At 39.3% G+C, this 17,256-nt stretch overlaps 1 protein-coding gene across 1 annotated transcript in view; it reads left to right on the forward strand.

Moving 5' to 3' along the window:
- Positions 1 to 17,256, forward strand: part of LOC120045088 (oligophrenin-1-like) — a 63,347-nt gene that overhangs the window by 14,751 nt on the left and 31,340 nt on the right. Inside the window, exons 2-4 of the mRNA XM_038989958.1 lie at positions 2,767 to 2,862; positions 9,836 to 9,897; positions 16,231 to 16,302. Of these exons, the coding sequence (XP_038845886.1) occupies positions 2,767 to 2,862; positions 9,836 to 9,897; positions 16,231 to 16,302 (230 nt within the window). The remainder of the gene's footprint in view (positions 1 to 2,766; positions 2,863 to 9,835; positions 9,898 to 16,230; positions 16,303 to 17,256) is intronic.

Genomic DNA, 17,256 nt, shown 5'->3' on the forward strand with positions numbered 1-17,256 from the left:
ATCCAGATTGTCATACCTTTTCTGTACCATACGGTATATCCGAATCCACACAAGGAGCGCTATAAAACATTTAGGCAACAGGGCTCTTGATCCAGGAGGGGATTGAATGTCTCTGCTCTAACTAAGAAGCTTGATCTTGACACCTAGCCAATTAGTTAGCAAACCAGATGCATAGCTGGAGAAAAATGGAAACACGAAGTAGACAAACTCTTTGTTCCTTTTAAAAACCTGCTGTATATTGTGTTCTGTAGCTTAGAAAATAAATCATTGTTACTCGATGACAACATAAGGATATTTGTTTCCAACATTAGAGCTGTTTTCCTTAAGAAGTTAATGTTAGCTCTCCTTGTACTTTTAAAGGCCAGCCGTGCTGCCCTGTTCTGAGCCAACTGCAATTTTCCAAAGTCCCTCTTTGTGGCACCTGACCACACTACTGAACAGTAGTCCAGGTGTGACAAAACAAGGGCCTGTAGGTCCTGCCTTGTTGATAGTGTTAAGAATGCACACTACCGCTTTATTATGGACAGACATCTCCCCATCTTAGCTACTGTTTTATCAATATGTTTTGACCAATCCAGGGTAACTCCAAGCAGTTTAGTCACCTCAACTTGCTGTCGTGACAATCATTAATGTGTTTTGATTGTGATATACCACATTAAATTATTACACAATTAAATTAATCGTATAACAATGAAGTAGTAATCTGGTGCACCACGGGAAAAGTTATTTAACGAGTTACTATCTCCTGACTAAACTCTAAAGATATATTTATATCTTACATCAGTCAGTCAATTCATTAATTCTTATTTACCTTATCAGTCTCATTCTGAATGTCGCAAAACTCTTGGATAACTGCACGAACCCTAGCATAAATTATGAATCAGCAATATACAAATTGGCTTAATTATTTATTTACTAACTAAATAATCACACAGAATTACAAACAGGATAGCTTACACATTGATTACTACACAATGCAATGAAAAGTCCCTAGTGGACAAAACGGAGATGACTGCTTGTTACACAAAATGTTGGATTCAAAAGAGGGAAATGGGGAGACAAAGGAATTCCACTATCGTACATACAGCTGATAACTATGCTCATGGTAATGCAAATACTTTGAAAAGGCACTCGCACATCTAAGCAAACTTTTTGCAGGTGCATGGCAACAGTTGAACAAGATGAATGAAAAAGGAAACCGCACACTGCTCTTGATAGTATCACTGATCTTTAATAAGTAAGCTTATTAACGCAAATACTTTGCACATGAACGGCCGCTCATTCGAAATAATTGCAATGTACATATTTACGTGTGTATGGCTTTGCTGTCTCTGTTAAACACTCGATCCATCTATGGGGTGTAATTCGACAACGTTTCTGGTTGTCCACCAGAGGTCACCATGTCCTTTGCAGCTGTAGCTTCTCTGTCTCGGAGTGTCTGTTAGACCAGCTCTTCCAGAGGAAGTGTTTGTTAGAATGGTTCTTTCAAAGTACCACCCGGTGGTTCTCGGTCAAGTTTACTAGACTAAAGTTCTTAAACAGCTGCACACTGAATGTTCCTGTGTATTCTTCAAGAGAGTTTCAGCGTTTCTAACCATTTCGTACCTTTCAGCTCACACGGTCTGTCACGCTGGTCTAATGTAGAGCTAGAACCATTTTACATGCCTGTAGCAACCTGGCAATGAACTGATCTCTAGAGATTTAAATTCCTACCATTTCAACGTACAGCCACGCTCCAAGTTTTTCTGGTCTGCTAGATTCTAACCATTCTATATATTCTATATACAAATCTGAGTAAAGGAATGAAATAAGAATATATACATATAAATATATGGATGAGCAATGACAGAGCGGCACAGGCAATATGCAAAAGATGGTATAAAATACAGTATATATATACCATCTTTTGCATATTGCATGTGCCGCTCTGTCATTGCTCATCCATATATTTATATGTATATATTCTTATTTCATTCCTTTACTTAGATTTGTGTGTAATAGGTAGTTGTTGTGGAATTGTTAGGTATTGCTCCACTGTCGGAACTAGAAGCACAAGCATTTCGCTACACTCGCAATAACATCTGCTAACCATGTGTATGTGACCAATAAAATTTGATTTGATACTGACTGTTAGCACTTGGTGGTCTATAACAGCTTCCCACAAGAATGGGCTTTAGGTGAGGTAGATGAGCCTGTAGCCGTATTACTTCAACAGTATTTAACATTAGAAAGTCTCTAGGCTTTACAGGAATGTGGTTCTTTATATAGACCGCAACACCGCCCCCGTTGGCATTTTTATCTTTTTGGTAAATGTTATAACCATGTATTGCTACCACTGTATTATCTAAGTGAGTTTCAGAATATGAATGTCATCTGTTACAAGCAAGTTATTGACTTCATGAACCTTGTTTCTTAGCCCATATTAACATATGCAGCCTATTTTTAGCACTTCTGGGTTGCTTGATTGTTTTTAATACTTTACTGTGAAGCTTATCAGAAGTCGACTTGATTGTGCAGCTCACCCTGCACTAAGTGCTCTTCCTACTAGGGCACACCGCCTCAGTGCTAACAGTAACTCTGGTTCATAGGCTCATGATTACTGCATCCAATAGCTGTAGGATTAACAAACACATTTAAGCCCAATATTTGGCAATCATCAAAATAACAATCACAGTTTAATTTATAGTCTTAATACATCCACTATATATTTCTTACCAAATTATGTAGATTGTGTTGATAATATGCAATGTATGTGTTTTTATTAAGGTTATTCTGTGGCAGTTCATAAATTCTCCCAGACACTCAACGTGTTCCAGTTCGACTTCATTGGTGATTCCCTGACAGATGACGAGATTAATATTGGTAAGTTCATATAGGGATGTGATGTCACACAAACACTTACCTCATTGGTTAGCCTAAGACCATATGGGAATAATGTCGTGGTGTGGGGTGGAAAGCATGCAATACATTACCTTGTATGCAGTAAAAATCACATTATTGTGGGAGCACCTCCTCGAAGAGTATGAATTAGGTTGCTTGTGATGGTGTGAATCCGAAGCAACCTGCCTACACATTGTTTGAAGGACATTGTACAAGGGTTGGGTCTAATCCTGAATGCTGATTGGTTAAAAATGTATTCCACAAATTGCCACCGGCTAAATCTTTGACATTAAAATGTGTATTAACTCTGTTCCATCTGACTACACAATCCACTGTCTCATCATCCCAGTCAAACTTATAAACTTGATATCCACTATAAAGTGCATGTAGACATTATCTCACATTTCTTTAGACTAACATTTACTTTTCAACAGCAGAGATTTGTATGAACCTTGCTGTCTGTCTCACTGACATTTGCAACATTGTTTTCAGTATTCAAATTCGATCTCCTGCTGTCTCGTTGAAATGAACGTGTCGGGACAGACTGCCAGGCAGGCAGTGTTTTTCAGCCAGTCGAAATCATGATTCAGCTGGCATTTTTACGGAGATATATATATATATAATCACACAGTTGAAGTCGGAAGTTTACATACACCTTAGCCAAAAACATTCTTAGGTCAGTTAGGATCACTTTATTTAAAAAATGTGAAATGTCAGAGTAATAGTAGCAAGAATGATTTATTTTAGCTTTTATTTATTTCATTACATTCCCAGTGGGTCAGAAGTTTACATACACTCAGTTAGTATTTGGTAGCATTGCCTTTAAATTGTAGCCTTCCACAAGCTTCCCACAATAATTTGGGTGAATTTTGGCTCATTCCTCCTAACAGAACTGGTGTAACGGAGTCAGGTTTGTAGCCCTCCTTGCTCGCACACGCTTTTTCAGTTCTGCCCACAAATATTCCATAGGATTGAGGTCAGGGCTTTGTGATGGCCACTCCAATACCTTGACTTTGTTGTCCCTAAGACATTTTTCCACAACTTTGGAAGTATGCTTGGGGTCATTGTCCATTTGGAAGACCCATTTGCGACCAAGCTTTAACTTCCTGACTGATGTCTTGATGTTGCTTCAATATATCCACAATTTTCCCGCCTCATGATGCCATCTATTTGGTGAAGTGCACCAGTCCCTCCTGCAGCAAATCACCCCCACAACATGATGCAGCCACCCCCGTGCTTCACAGTTGGGATGGTGTTCTTCTGCTTTCAAGCATCCCCCTTTTTCCTCCATACATAACGATGGTCATTATGGCCAAACAGTTCTATTTTTGTTTCATCAGACCAGAGGACATTTCTCCAAAAAGTACGATCTTTGTCCCCATGTGCAGTTGCAAACCGTAGTCTGGCTTTTTTATGACGCTTTTGGAGCAGTGGCTTCTTCCTTGCTGAGTGGCCTTTCAGGTTATGTCATATAGGACTCGTTTTACTGTGGATATAGATACTTTTGTACCTGTTTCCTCCAGCATCTTCACAAGGTCCTTTGCTGTTAGCTTTTAGCACAAGTACGTTCATCTCCAGGAGACAGAATGCGTCTCCTTCCTGAGCAGTATGACGGCTACGTGGTCCCATGGTGTTTATACTTGCGTACTATTGATTGCACAGATGAACGTGGTACCTTCAGGCGTTTGGAAATTGCTCCCAAGGATGAACCAGACTTTTTTTTTTTTTTTACGTCTTGGATGATTTCTTTTGATTTTCCCATGATGTCAAGCTAAGAGGCACTGAGTTTGAAGGTAGGCCTTGAAATACATCCACAGGTACACCTCCAATTGACTCAAATGATGTCAATTCGCCTATCAGAAGCTTCTAAAGCCATGACATAATTTTCTGGAATTTTCCAAGCTGTTTAAAGGCACAGACAACTTAGTGTATGTAAACTTCTAATCCACTGGAATTGTGATAGTTAATTATAAGTGAAATAATCTGTCTGTAAACAGTTGTTGGAAAAATGACTTGTGTCATGCACAAAGTAGATGTCCTAACCGACTTGCCAAAACTATAGTTTGTTAACAAGAAATTTGTGTAGTGGTTGAAAAACGAGTTTCAATGACTCCAACCGAAGTGTATGTAAACTTCAGACTTCAAGTGTCGGAAGTTACACACACACACTTGAAGTCGGAAGTTTACATACACTTAGATTGGAGTCATTAACTTGTTTTTCAACCACTACACAAATTTCTTGTTAACAAACTATAGTTTTGGCAAAACTATAGTCTGTATGTATGTATGTATGCATGTATGCGTATATATGTACACACATACACATAGATAGATATCTATCTATATACATCTATCAATTGAAAGAAGGTAAAACTAAACGCAGCTAATTTGCGGTCTTTCCTTCTGTTTGACGTGATTGTGTTACTGTAGCTGTGTTGTTGGCTAGCTCCTCTGAACGTCCTGACGAGTGAGCACATTTTCTATGCCAGGCGAAGTCGCCCCTCTTCAGCTTATTTTATTTTATTTTAATTTAACCTTTATTTAACTAGGCAATTCAGTTAAGGACAAATTCTTATTTACAATGACGGCCTACCTCGGTCAAACCCTAACCCGGATGATGCTGGGCCAATTGGGCACCGCTCTATGGCACTCCCAATCACGACCGTTTGTGATACAGCCTGGAATCGAACCAGGGTCTGTAGTGACGCCTCTAGCACTGAGATGAAGTTCCTTAGGGCTCCCAAGTGGCGCAGCGATCTAACGGCTTATCAACATGTTGTTATGGATGTATCGAAATAAATGTTACTAGAATGTTGCCAGTCAGTATGGCAATGGAACATTTAGATCGACTGGGTCGGCCCTTGACATTGTCTCGGGCCTAACAACACCCCTGCCAATATATCCTCTAAACACTGGCTGCTCTGGCATTATCACTTAGACCAACATAGCTGCTGTATGTCAAAGCTGTGTGCTGGAAAACCTTGGTGGGTGAAGTAGGCCTTGTGATGCTCATGTAAATGTCCTTTTTCGACTTCAGACCTGCCTACTTCTCACTTAAAATACAGTCGTGGTTTTGAATGACACAAATATACATTTTCAGTCTGCTGCCTCAGTTTGTATGATGGCAATTTGGATATACTCCAGAATGTTATGAAGAGTGATCAGATGAATTGCAATTAATTGCAAAGTCCCTCTTTGCCATGCAAATTAACTGGATCCACAGAAAACATTTCCACTGCATTTCAGCCCTGCCACAAAAGGACCAGCTGACATGTCAGTGATTCTCTCGTTAACACAGGTGTGAGTGTTGACGAGTACAAGACTGGGGATCACTCTGTCATGCTGATTGAGTTCGAATAACAGACTGGAAGCTTCAAAAGGAGGGTGGAGCTTGGAATCATTGTTCTTCCTCTGTCAAACATGGTTACCTAAATTCAAAAGGCACTCGCACATCTGAGCAATCTTTTTTGCAGGTGCATGGCAACAGTTGAACAAGATTAAGGAAAAAGGAAACCGCACACTGCTCTTGATAGTATCACTGATATTTAATAAGCTTACGTATCGAGACAACTCAGTAATGAACGTTTCTATAGAAAACTGGAGTGTTGATCCCACACAGGTGTTCCAAAGGGATATATGCTCTAATCTGGAGAAAGCCCTATTAAACCACCTTATCTCAAAACCTGAATATGAATATCTTTGCTGCAAATGTGCCATACGTCCATGCCTGTACATTTTACCGAAATTACACAAACCTAAAACACAACAAGGCAACTATCCAGGCAGACCAGTGGTTGCAGGAATAGGCTCAATGCTAGAGCCATTGTCAAACTTTGTAGACTATTTTATTAAAACTCATGTGCAAGCGTTGCCATCTTATGTAAAAGACTCTATAGACTTCATAAACAAGATCTCCCCAATAACGTGTTTAAAAGAAGACTGTATTTTGGTCACATTAGATGTCGAGAGTCTATATACCAGCATTCCCCATGTGGGGGGGCTGGCAGCACTAGCACACTATTTGGGAGACAGAGATACTAATGAATATCCACCAACAAACTTGATTCTAGAGCTGGCTGAATATGTTTTGACATATAACTATTTTAGGTTTGATGATGAATACTACCTCCAAACGAATGGAACATTGATGGGCTCCACATTCGCTCCGAGCTATGCTAACCTTTGTGGGACTTTTTGAAGAACGTTTTGTTAGTGAAAACGAAAATTCATTTTTGAATAAAGTCCTGAAGTGGTATCGATATATTGACGACATTTTTTGCATATGGGAAGGAACTGAAAAAGAGCTGTCAGATTTTATGGAACAACTCAATGACATTGACCCCAATCTCAAATTCACTATTGAATGTGACACTCAACGTGTTCATTACCTCTATGTGGATTGAGAAATCAAATGGAACCCTGTTTACAACTCTGTATAGAAAAGAAACGGACAGAAACTCTTTGGCATTTTTCCTAATTTGGCATTAGGAAAAACACGAGATGAACTGTTACAAAAAAAGACCCGCTAAAGAACACTCCGTAATGTTCACAACCACATACTTTGAATTCGTGAAAAGTGGGAGGTGTGGTCAAACACTGGCATATTTTATCATCGGACCCAGCTTTGCCGGCTGAATTTAAAAACCCACCGTTTATTGTGTATAGGAGAGGTCACAATTTACGCGATAATTTGGTTCATGCCAACTGCCAGCCACATAAGAAAATCAGCCAGGCTCTTTTACGCCCTCTACCAAATGGTAGCTATAAATGCAGAGGATGCGCACAGTGCAACAATATGATGAAGTGTGAATATTTCTGCCACCCACACACAGGAAAACGGTTCCAAATAAATGACATTATTACGTGTTACACCACCCATGTTATATACATTATTAAATGTCCATGTGGGCTCTGCTATGTCGGTAAAACCTCCCGCTCTCTCAAATCAGGAGAAACGACAGGGATTATCCAGTCGCAGTACATTTTAATGACCTAAAGCATGACATTTCTACCTTTTTTTTAAAGATTTTGTAGCATAGAGAAAGTTAAGATATCAGACAGGGGAGGTTATATTACTAATACTCTGAGTAAAAGAGAATGTTTTGGGATTTTCACCCTCCAGACATTATTTCCTAAAGGACTTAATGATGAAATGCCTATGTATGTTAATTTATGTTCAAATTCACAACATATGTGCCTATTTAAGATTATTCTGATGTTTTTTGTACGATGTACCCAATGATTTAATGAAACCTTGCTATGTCCTCATTGTGGTTTTACAGACGTGTTTAATACGTCTTATTTATACACTTTTGTAATATTTATGAAATGCACATTGTTATATTTGGTAGCACTTATTTGTATTTCCTTTGCCTCCAACCCCTTTCAATGTGTGGAACGGATGTGGGTGGGGCTAGGTCTACATAAGGGTGCTAATTTCAGAAAATTCACAAAAGCTCCGACGAAGGCAGTGAGGCCGATACGTAAACATGGTTACCTGCAAGGAAGCATGTGCCGTCATCATTGCTTTGCACAAAAAGGGCATCACAGGCACGGATATTGCTGCCAGTAAGATTGCACCTAAATCAACCATTTATCGGATCATCAAGAACTTCAAGGAGAGCGGTTCAATTGTTGTGAAGAAGGCTTCAGGGTGCCCAAGAAAGTCCAGCAAGTGCCAGGACCGTCTCCTAAAGTTGGTTCAGCTGCGGGATCGGGGCACCACCAGTACAGAGCTTGCTCAGGAATGGCAGCAGGCAGGTGTGAGTGCATCTGCATGCACAGTGAGGCGAAGACTTTTGGAGGATGGCCTGGTGTCAATAAGGGCAGCAAAGAAGCCACTTCTCTCCAGGAAAAACATCAGGGACAGACTGATATTCTGCAAAAGGTACAGGGATTGGACTGCTGAGGACTGGGGTAAAGTAATTTTCCCTGATGAATCTCCTTTCCGATTGTATGGGGCATCCGGAAAAAAGCTTGTCCGGAGAAGACAAGGTGAGCGCTACCATCAGTCCTGTGTCATGCCAACAGTAAAGCATCCTGAGACCATTCATGTGTGGGGTTGCTTCTCAGCCAAGGGAGTGGGCTCACTCACAATTTTGCCTAAGAACACAGCCATGAATAAAGAATGGTACCGACACATCCTCTGAGAGCAACTTCTCTCAACCATCCAGGAACAGTTTGGTGACGAACAATGATGGAGCATGATGGAGCACCTTGCCATAAGGAAAAAGTGACAACTAAGTGGCTCGGGGAACAAAACATGAATATTTTGGGTCCATGGCCAGGAAACTCCCCAGACCTTAATCCCATTGAGAACTTGTGGTCAATCCTCAAGAGGCGGGTGGACAAACAAAAACCCACAAATTCTGACAAACTCCAAGCATTGACTATGCAAGAATGGGCTGCCATCAGTCAGGATGTGGCCCAGAAGTTAATTGACAGCATGCTAGGGTGGATTGCAGAGGTCTTGAAAAAGAAGGGTCAACACTGCAAATATTGACTCTTTGCATCAACTTCATGTAATTGTCAATAAAAGCCTTTGACACTTATGAAATGCTTGTAATTATACTTCAGTATTCCATAGTAACATCTGACAAAAATATCTAAAGACACTGAGGCAGCAGACTTTGAACATTTATATTTGTGTCATTCTCAAAATTTTTGGCCACGACTGTATATGGTTTTTGAGTTTAATCTGTATATGGCTGTAGTCCGCCTAGTTACTTTACCCCCTAGCATTGAGTCTGTGTAGCAACAGATGTATTGATATTTCTCAATGTTTCAGTGTAATTTACTTCATGGAAATAGGATGTGAAACATATTTTCATGTTGTGGCACACAATCTTATGCTATCCTGTATTGATTTCACATCCTCCCCTGTACAGTGCCATGAGCTTCATTTTTGCCCAATTATCTCACTAAACATGGATAACATATTTATTTTTGTCCACAGCGGAATCCTTCCAAGAGTTTGCTGGTCTCCTACAGGAAGTGGAGGATGACCGGATGATGCTGGTGGGTTATCAGCAGCACTTCTTTTAGAACCAGAGGTGGAAATAAGAGAAACCCCATCTGGAACTGGCTTCCTGTGCCCAGTTTTTCAAAAGATATCTCACCGGATTCTGACAATCGGTTAGGATTAAATGTTAGAATTGGGATTTTCAAGACTGAAAAATGAGATTCTTATCCTCCATATAGGGATAAGAATTTGGTAATCCAATCTGACCTTTTAATCAGGATTGTATGTTGTTTTTTGCATTTTTCATAACTCAAAGGTAGTGATTAGGATTGTTTTGATGCTGAAAATAAGGATTATCTTGATCCCACTGAAAGGGTGGATTTAAAAAGTTGAATGGCACTACAACCAAGAAATGTCAAGGTATCTAAAGGTTTAAAGAACTTTCTTACATCTGAAAACCAAAGGTTCATGATGTTGAATTGACCACAGTATACAGTACCAGTCAAAAGTTTGGACACCTACTCATTCAAGGGTTTTCTTTGTTTACTATTTTCTACATTGTAGAATAATAGGGAAGACATCAACACTATGAAATAACCCATATGGAATCATGTAGTAACCAAAAATGGTGTTAAACAAATCAAAATATATTTGAGATTCTTCAAAGTAGTAGCCATCCTTTGCCTTGATGACAGCGTTGCACATTCTTGGCATTCTCTCAACTAGCTTTACCTGGAATGTTTTGAAGGAGTTCCCACATATGCTGAACACGAGACAGCTTTTCCTTCACTCTGCAGTCCAACTCATCCCAAACCATCTCAATTGGGTTGAGGTCGGGTGATTGTGGAGGCCAGGTCACAAGATGCATCACTCCATCACTCTCCTTCTTGGTCAAATAGCCCTTACACAGCCTGGAGGTGTGTTGTCATTGTCCTGTTGAAAAACATATTATAGTCCCACTAAGCGCAAACCAGATGGGATGGCGTATCGCTGTAGAATGCTGTGGTAGCCATGCTGGTTAAGTGTGCCTTGAATTCTAATTAAATCACTGACTGTCACCAGCAAAGCACCATCACACCACTACCTCCATGCTTCACGGTGGGAACCACACATGCAGAGATCATCTCTTCACCTACTCCACGTTTCACAAAGACACTGGTTGGAACCAAAAATCTCAAATTGGGACTCATCAGACCAAAGCACAGATTTCCTCCGGTCTAATGTCCATTGCTCAAGTTTCTTGGCCCAAGCAAGTCTCTTCTTCTTATTGGTGTCATTTAGTAGTGGTTTCTTTGCAGCAATTCAACCATGAAGGCCTGACTCAGTCTCCTTTTAACAGTTGATGTTGAGATGTCTGTTACATGAACTCTGAAGTATTTATTTGGGTTGCAATCTGAGGTGCAGTTAACTCTAATGAACTTTTCTGCAGCAGAGGTAACTCTGGGTCTTCCTTTCCGGTGGCGGTTGAGCTGTTCTTGCCATAATATGGACTTGTTCTTTTACCAAATAGGTTTATCTTCTGTATACTACCCCTACCTTGTCACAACACAACTGATTGGCTCAAACACATTGAGAAGGAAAGAAATTACACAAATGAACTTTTAACAAGGCACACCTGTTGATTGAAATGCGTCCCAGGCGACTACTTCATGAAGCTGGTTGAGAGAATGCCAAGAGTGCAAGGCTGTCATCAAGGCAAAGGGTGGCTACTTTGAAGAATCTCAAATATAAAATATATTTTGATTTAACACTTATTTTTTTAGGGGGGTTACTAAATGATTCAATGTGTGTTATTTCATAATTTATGTATTCACTAATAAAGAAAAACCTTTGCATGAGTAGTTGTCCAAACTTTTGACTGGTACTGTCGGTATGTGTGCAGTTATATTGAGAGGTGTCAAATGGATGCATCTACTTATTTATAAGTGATATGCAGGCAGGCTCTATTTTAATCTACAGTGCATTTGGAAAGTATTTGGATTTTACACGTTTTAGAATAAGGCGTTACAGCCTTACTCTAAAATGTATTAAACATAAGTTTCCTCCATCTACACACAATACCCCATAGGGACAAAGCAAAAAAATATTTATTACAAATAAACATACCTAATGTAAATAAGCATTCAGACCCTTTGCTATGAGACTTGAATTTGAGCTCAGGTGTATCCTGTTTCCATTGAATATTCTTTGTTTCTACAACAGTTTTTTTGTTATTTTTTCACGTGCGCTAAATACAGCAGGTGTAGACCTTACAGTGAAATGCTTACCGACAGGCCCTAACCAACAGAACAATTCTTAAGTAAAAAATATGTATTAGGTGAACAATAAGTAAAGAGAAAAGAAAAAAAACAACAGTGAAATAACAGTAGCAAGGCTATATACAGGTACCACTTAGTCGGGCAAATTGAGGTAGCATGTACATGTAGGTATGGTTTAAGTGACTGTGCATATATGAGAAACAGAGTAGCAGCAGTGTAAAAGAGGGGTTGGGGGAAGGGGGGGACACAATGCAAATAGTCCAGAAGTACCACAACCTGTCCACTATGGAAAGGTGTAGGACTTTTCAAAGCACTGAAAATCTGGATTCTGTGATCCTGATATCTCTATCAGAATGATCCTGTCCGATTTGTATTTATTTTTTATAAAAAATAAAAAAAAGTTTCTTAAATTACTTAACGGACAAATTGATCTGATCCTGGATTGCAAAAAAGAGGATTACAGAATCTGGATCATTCTGATCCAGATTAAAAAGTAGTGAAGATCTGGGCCCTGGAGTGAACTCTAGTCTTTGGCTTTGTGCTATTGAAGTCATTATGTCGTAACACTGCATTATCAGCGTGCAGTGAAAAGCAGCAGATCCTGTTATTCTGGGCTTTCTGGATGCTTTAAGGATGTTTTTAAACACGGTTGCTCTCTGATTACAGCTGATGCTCTTTTTGAGGGGAAGAAGAGCAACACCTGCTGGAGTGCAAGAGATCTCGCTGTTTATTTGTTTGATTTCTAGGCTTATACGTGCTGGTTTCCCCTTTTCACACATTCTTATCATAACTCATCTTGTGTGTTTAATGTAATGCATGAATGTTTTTGCCAAATGGTCAAATAAAATTGTATTTGTTACATGCACTGAATACATCGGGTGTAAATTTTAGTGAAACGCAGCCTTCCCAGCGATGCAGAGTTTAAAAAATAATAATAATAATGAAATGGGAGTAAAATACATAAGGGAGCTATACACAGTACCAGATCAATGTGCAGGGGTACGAGGTGTTTGAGGAAGATATGCAATGGAAGGCAGGCTAAAGTGACTAGGCATCAGGATAGTTAATACGAGTAAAATAAAGAACAGAGTACCAGCAGCATATGATGAGGGTAAAACTGTGTGTTGTCATTGTGTGGGTTTTGTGTAGTGTATGTGTGTATACAGTGCATTCGGAAAGTATTAAGACCCCCCTTCCCTATTTCTACATTTTGTTACGTTACAGCCTTATTCTAAAATGGATTAAATGAAAAAAATAAATCTTCAATCTACACACAATACCCCATAATGACAAAGCGAAAACAGGTTTAGACAGTTTGCCAATTGTGGTAGAGAGCGGTGCATTTGCCATGCAAAGTGATAATACAGCCAATCAAGATGCTCTCAATGTTGCAGCTGTAGAACTTTTTGAGAATCCGAGGGCCCATCCCAAATCTTTTCAGCCAGAACATACAGTGCCCTCCGTAATTATTGGGACAGTGAAGCATTTTTTAATTATTTTGGCTCTGTACTCCTGCACTTTATTATTTGAAATGATGCAATGACTAGGATGTTAAAGTGTGGATGGTCAGCTTTTAATTTGAGTTATTCTCATCCATATCGGGTGAACCGTTTAGAAATTACAGCACTTTTTGTACATAGTCCCCCCCCATTTTAAGGGACCAAAAGTAATGGGACAAATTCACTTATGTGTAATAAAATGTTCAAAAGGTTAGTATTTGGTTCCATATTCCTAGCACGCAATGATTACATCAAGCTTATGACTCTACAAACTTGTTGGATGTGTCTTTAGCTATGCCGGATTAAGTGATATGACATGCTATTCTATAAAATCATTTCTCTGTAATGAATAGTACCTGATTAAGCTAATCAGGTAGATAATTAATTAGAAAGTCGGTGCACCACAAAATAATGTTTATAGAGCTGTTATCTTCCGAATAAACTCTTAAAGACCTAGTAATCTTTTACATCAATATCAGTCAATATTTAATCGTCACCTTGTTTAGTCTCATCTGAAAGTGGTAAATTCTTGGTTATCTTGACGAACCCTGGCTAACAAGTTGAATCAGCAATACAAAATTTGGTTTAATTATTAATTTACTAAATACCTAACTAATCACACAGAATTACATATACACCGAATGGATCATAAATTGATTACAAATTATGTCATAAAGAAAACGTCCCTGGTGGACGGAGCCGACATGACGGCTGATTACACAAAGGAAAGGGGGTTGGGTTTGAGTGAAAGAGCAGGAAGACTGAGTAACAAAGGGAGAGGCTATGCATTCGTAAATACAGTATCTTATGCATTCGTAAATACAGTATCTTATGCATTCTAAATTACCGATCATTTGAAAAAGGAGAATGCAATAAATATTTACTCTGAGCTGCGCTCCGGTAGATTGGTCGTAGATCGTAGGCCGGTTGTCCAGCATGGATCTCTGGTCCTCTGAAGACTGTCTAGTGGTGAACTGGAGCGTGGTAGAATGGATACTCAGTCCGTCCTCTCCTACCCACGTTTACAGCTGCGGATGCTAATGCAACGGCTTGGAGGTATCACTTCTTTAGTGAATAAGAGTTCAAAGTTCATACCAAGTTGCCATGCTATATGCTCATGCTATATTCTGGCTGGTATAGTCAATTCATCCTTCCTGCATGTAGGTCGTCACCTTCACATTGAAATTCGATGCTAAGTTCATTAGGTTCTCTAAGGTTGGCTTAGTTTCGTAGGTGGTCTTTGTCCTTTCAACGTGGGGACCTCAAGTCCACACGTCCTTGGAACAGCTTATTATCTGAGCCCTTTTAACGTAGGACTGTCGCCCTAACGTCTTCGGAACAGAAAGTTAAATGTTTGTCAAGGGCTCTATATAGGAGGGGAGAGAATTGCGTGTTTCATAGTTTATAACCAATGTCTGTTCTCATGGGCAGGGCCACTGACTTGAGCATAGTTTACTCTGACAAACCCTTCTCTCATTAAGAAGCTAAATTACATTTAATCTTTTCACAAATAGTTTCATATTTAAACATTTAAATTGCACAACAATTCCATGTGAATCTGATAACTATAGTGTGTAGACTTTCCAAGATACATTTTATGTCGTCCTATCATCAGTAATACTGTCTCAGACGCCAACTGATCTGGCATCATATTCATTTAGTACCAACGCATATTTTCAGCTGGTTGGATTACCGAAATATGGTTCCTTTCCCCCCCACCTTTTGATGTTCCTAGACTCTATGTTTAACAAAGGCTTTTCAAGAGTCCTTCTGTAGAGTCAAGAGAGAGGAAAGGGATAAAGGTATTTATGGGGGGGTCATAAACCTCAGGCCAACCCACAGGCCAACGTCATGACAGATGCATTTGCTGTTTGTTTTGGTTGTGTTTCAGATTATTTTGTGACCAATATAAATACATGCTAAATAATGTATTGTGTTATATTTAGTCAATTTTATTGTAAATTACAATATGTTTCTAAATACTTCTGTATTAATATGCATGCTACCATGATTACGGATAGTCCTGAATGTATCGTGAATGTTGAGTGAGATCGCTAGACGCACAAATATCATACCCCTCTTATTGTAAAGGTGAGGGGTTAGCCTGTCTTGGGTATGATATTTGTGCGTCTAACTTTTTCACTCATCATTCACGATACATTCAGGACTATCCGTAATCATGGTAGCATCCACATTAATGTAGAAGTGTTTTATTTACAGTAAAAGTGACTCCAAAATGACACTATTTACCATTTTAATTTTATTGGGAACAAAATAATCTGAAACGCAAACAGCAAATGCATCCAACAAGTTTGCTGGTGTAATCATTGCATGCTAGGAATATGGGACCGAATACTAAACGTTCCACAACTTTAATACACAAGTGAATTTGTCCCAATATTTTTGGTGCCCTGAAATGTCTAAATGGTTCTCCGATATGGATGGAAATACCCTCAAATTAAAGCTGACAGTCTGCACTTTAACCTCCATAGTCATTGTTTGATTTCAAATACAAACTTTTGGAGTATAGAGCTGAAAGAAGAAAGCAATGTATCACTTTCCCAATAATTACGGACGGCACTAAATACGTCATGCAATGTTTAATTTTTTACATTTGTTTTTCCTGGTTCAGGTTCAGAATGCTTGTGATCTGCTTATCAAGCCGCTGGAGAAGTTTCGCAAGGAGCAAATAGGAGTGACAAAAGTGAGTTCATATAGAGCTTTTTATTCATTTATTTAGGTTGATGGATACTTCAGTATGTACATTTTACAATTATGGGTTATTGGATTGTTGAGTATACTCACTTTCTATTAGACATTCATGAGCTGAAGCAGCAGTCTTTCCTTCTAACAAGTGTGTGCACTTGATGGGAGAAAAGAGGATCTAAGTTTTGGCAGTACATATAAACCACTCATGTGTCGCTGAGATGGCACCCTCCTCCAGATTTGCTTGCTGTGAAAATTTAGCGGGAAGCTCACCATGACACCAACCTTATTCAGCAAGGCATTCAGTCAAACTAAATGTATCTCTTTAGTATACTTACCCAGTGCCCCCATAAACTGCCCCAGTTGATCAACGTTAAACTTTTTTACCATTGCAAAGACTATTCAAATGTAGTAGTTCTATGATTGCTTATGCTGCAATGCAGGTTGACTGAATTGCGCCTTTAGATTGTGACTAAGTCAGATGGGGTGTAGTAACACCGCTAGTGTTGTACTGCACACTATACATGTGGAAAGTTCAGTGGAAAATGTATAATCGCTAAGCCAAAGCTAAATAAATCAACTGTGTTTTTGAAAGCTGCCTATGGAAAACTGGAGCTGCTTAGTGGTTCTGGACTGGATATCCATTTTTTACATACCCTTGGTCTGTTGACCTACTTTTGACTACAATTGATTTGAGATATATCTAGCACATATTCTATTAGGCTCAGTGTTTGTACTAAAAACATGGAATTTGCTTTCAAAAAGTGTTAGCTTCTCTTTCTCCAACTCACCCTTTGTGTGCCTCTGTCCTCTCTGCCAAGGCAGCTGTGTCTGAGTCCAAAATGGGTTGTGGACTGGAGTTCTTTGGCGTCTGTAATCAACTACAGATGACCTCAGCTGAGACATGATCTTAAACAAATGCTGGGCCTTCCAAACGTGTTGGTAGGACTAT

Source organism: Salvelinus namaycush, chromosome 3 (genome assembly GCF_016432855.1).
Source record: "Salvelinus namaycush isolate Seneca chromosome 3, SaNama_1.0, whole genome shotgun sequence".
In the NCBI taxonomy this organism is placed as follows: domain Eukaryota; kingdom Metazoa; phylum Chordata; class Actinopteri; order Salmoniformes; family Salmonidae; genus Salvelinus; species Salvelinus namaycush.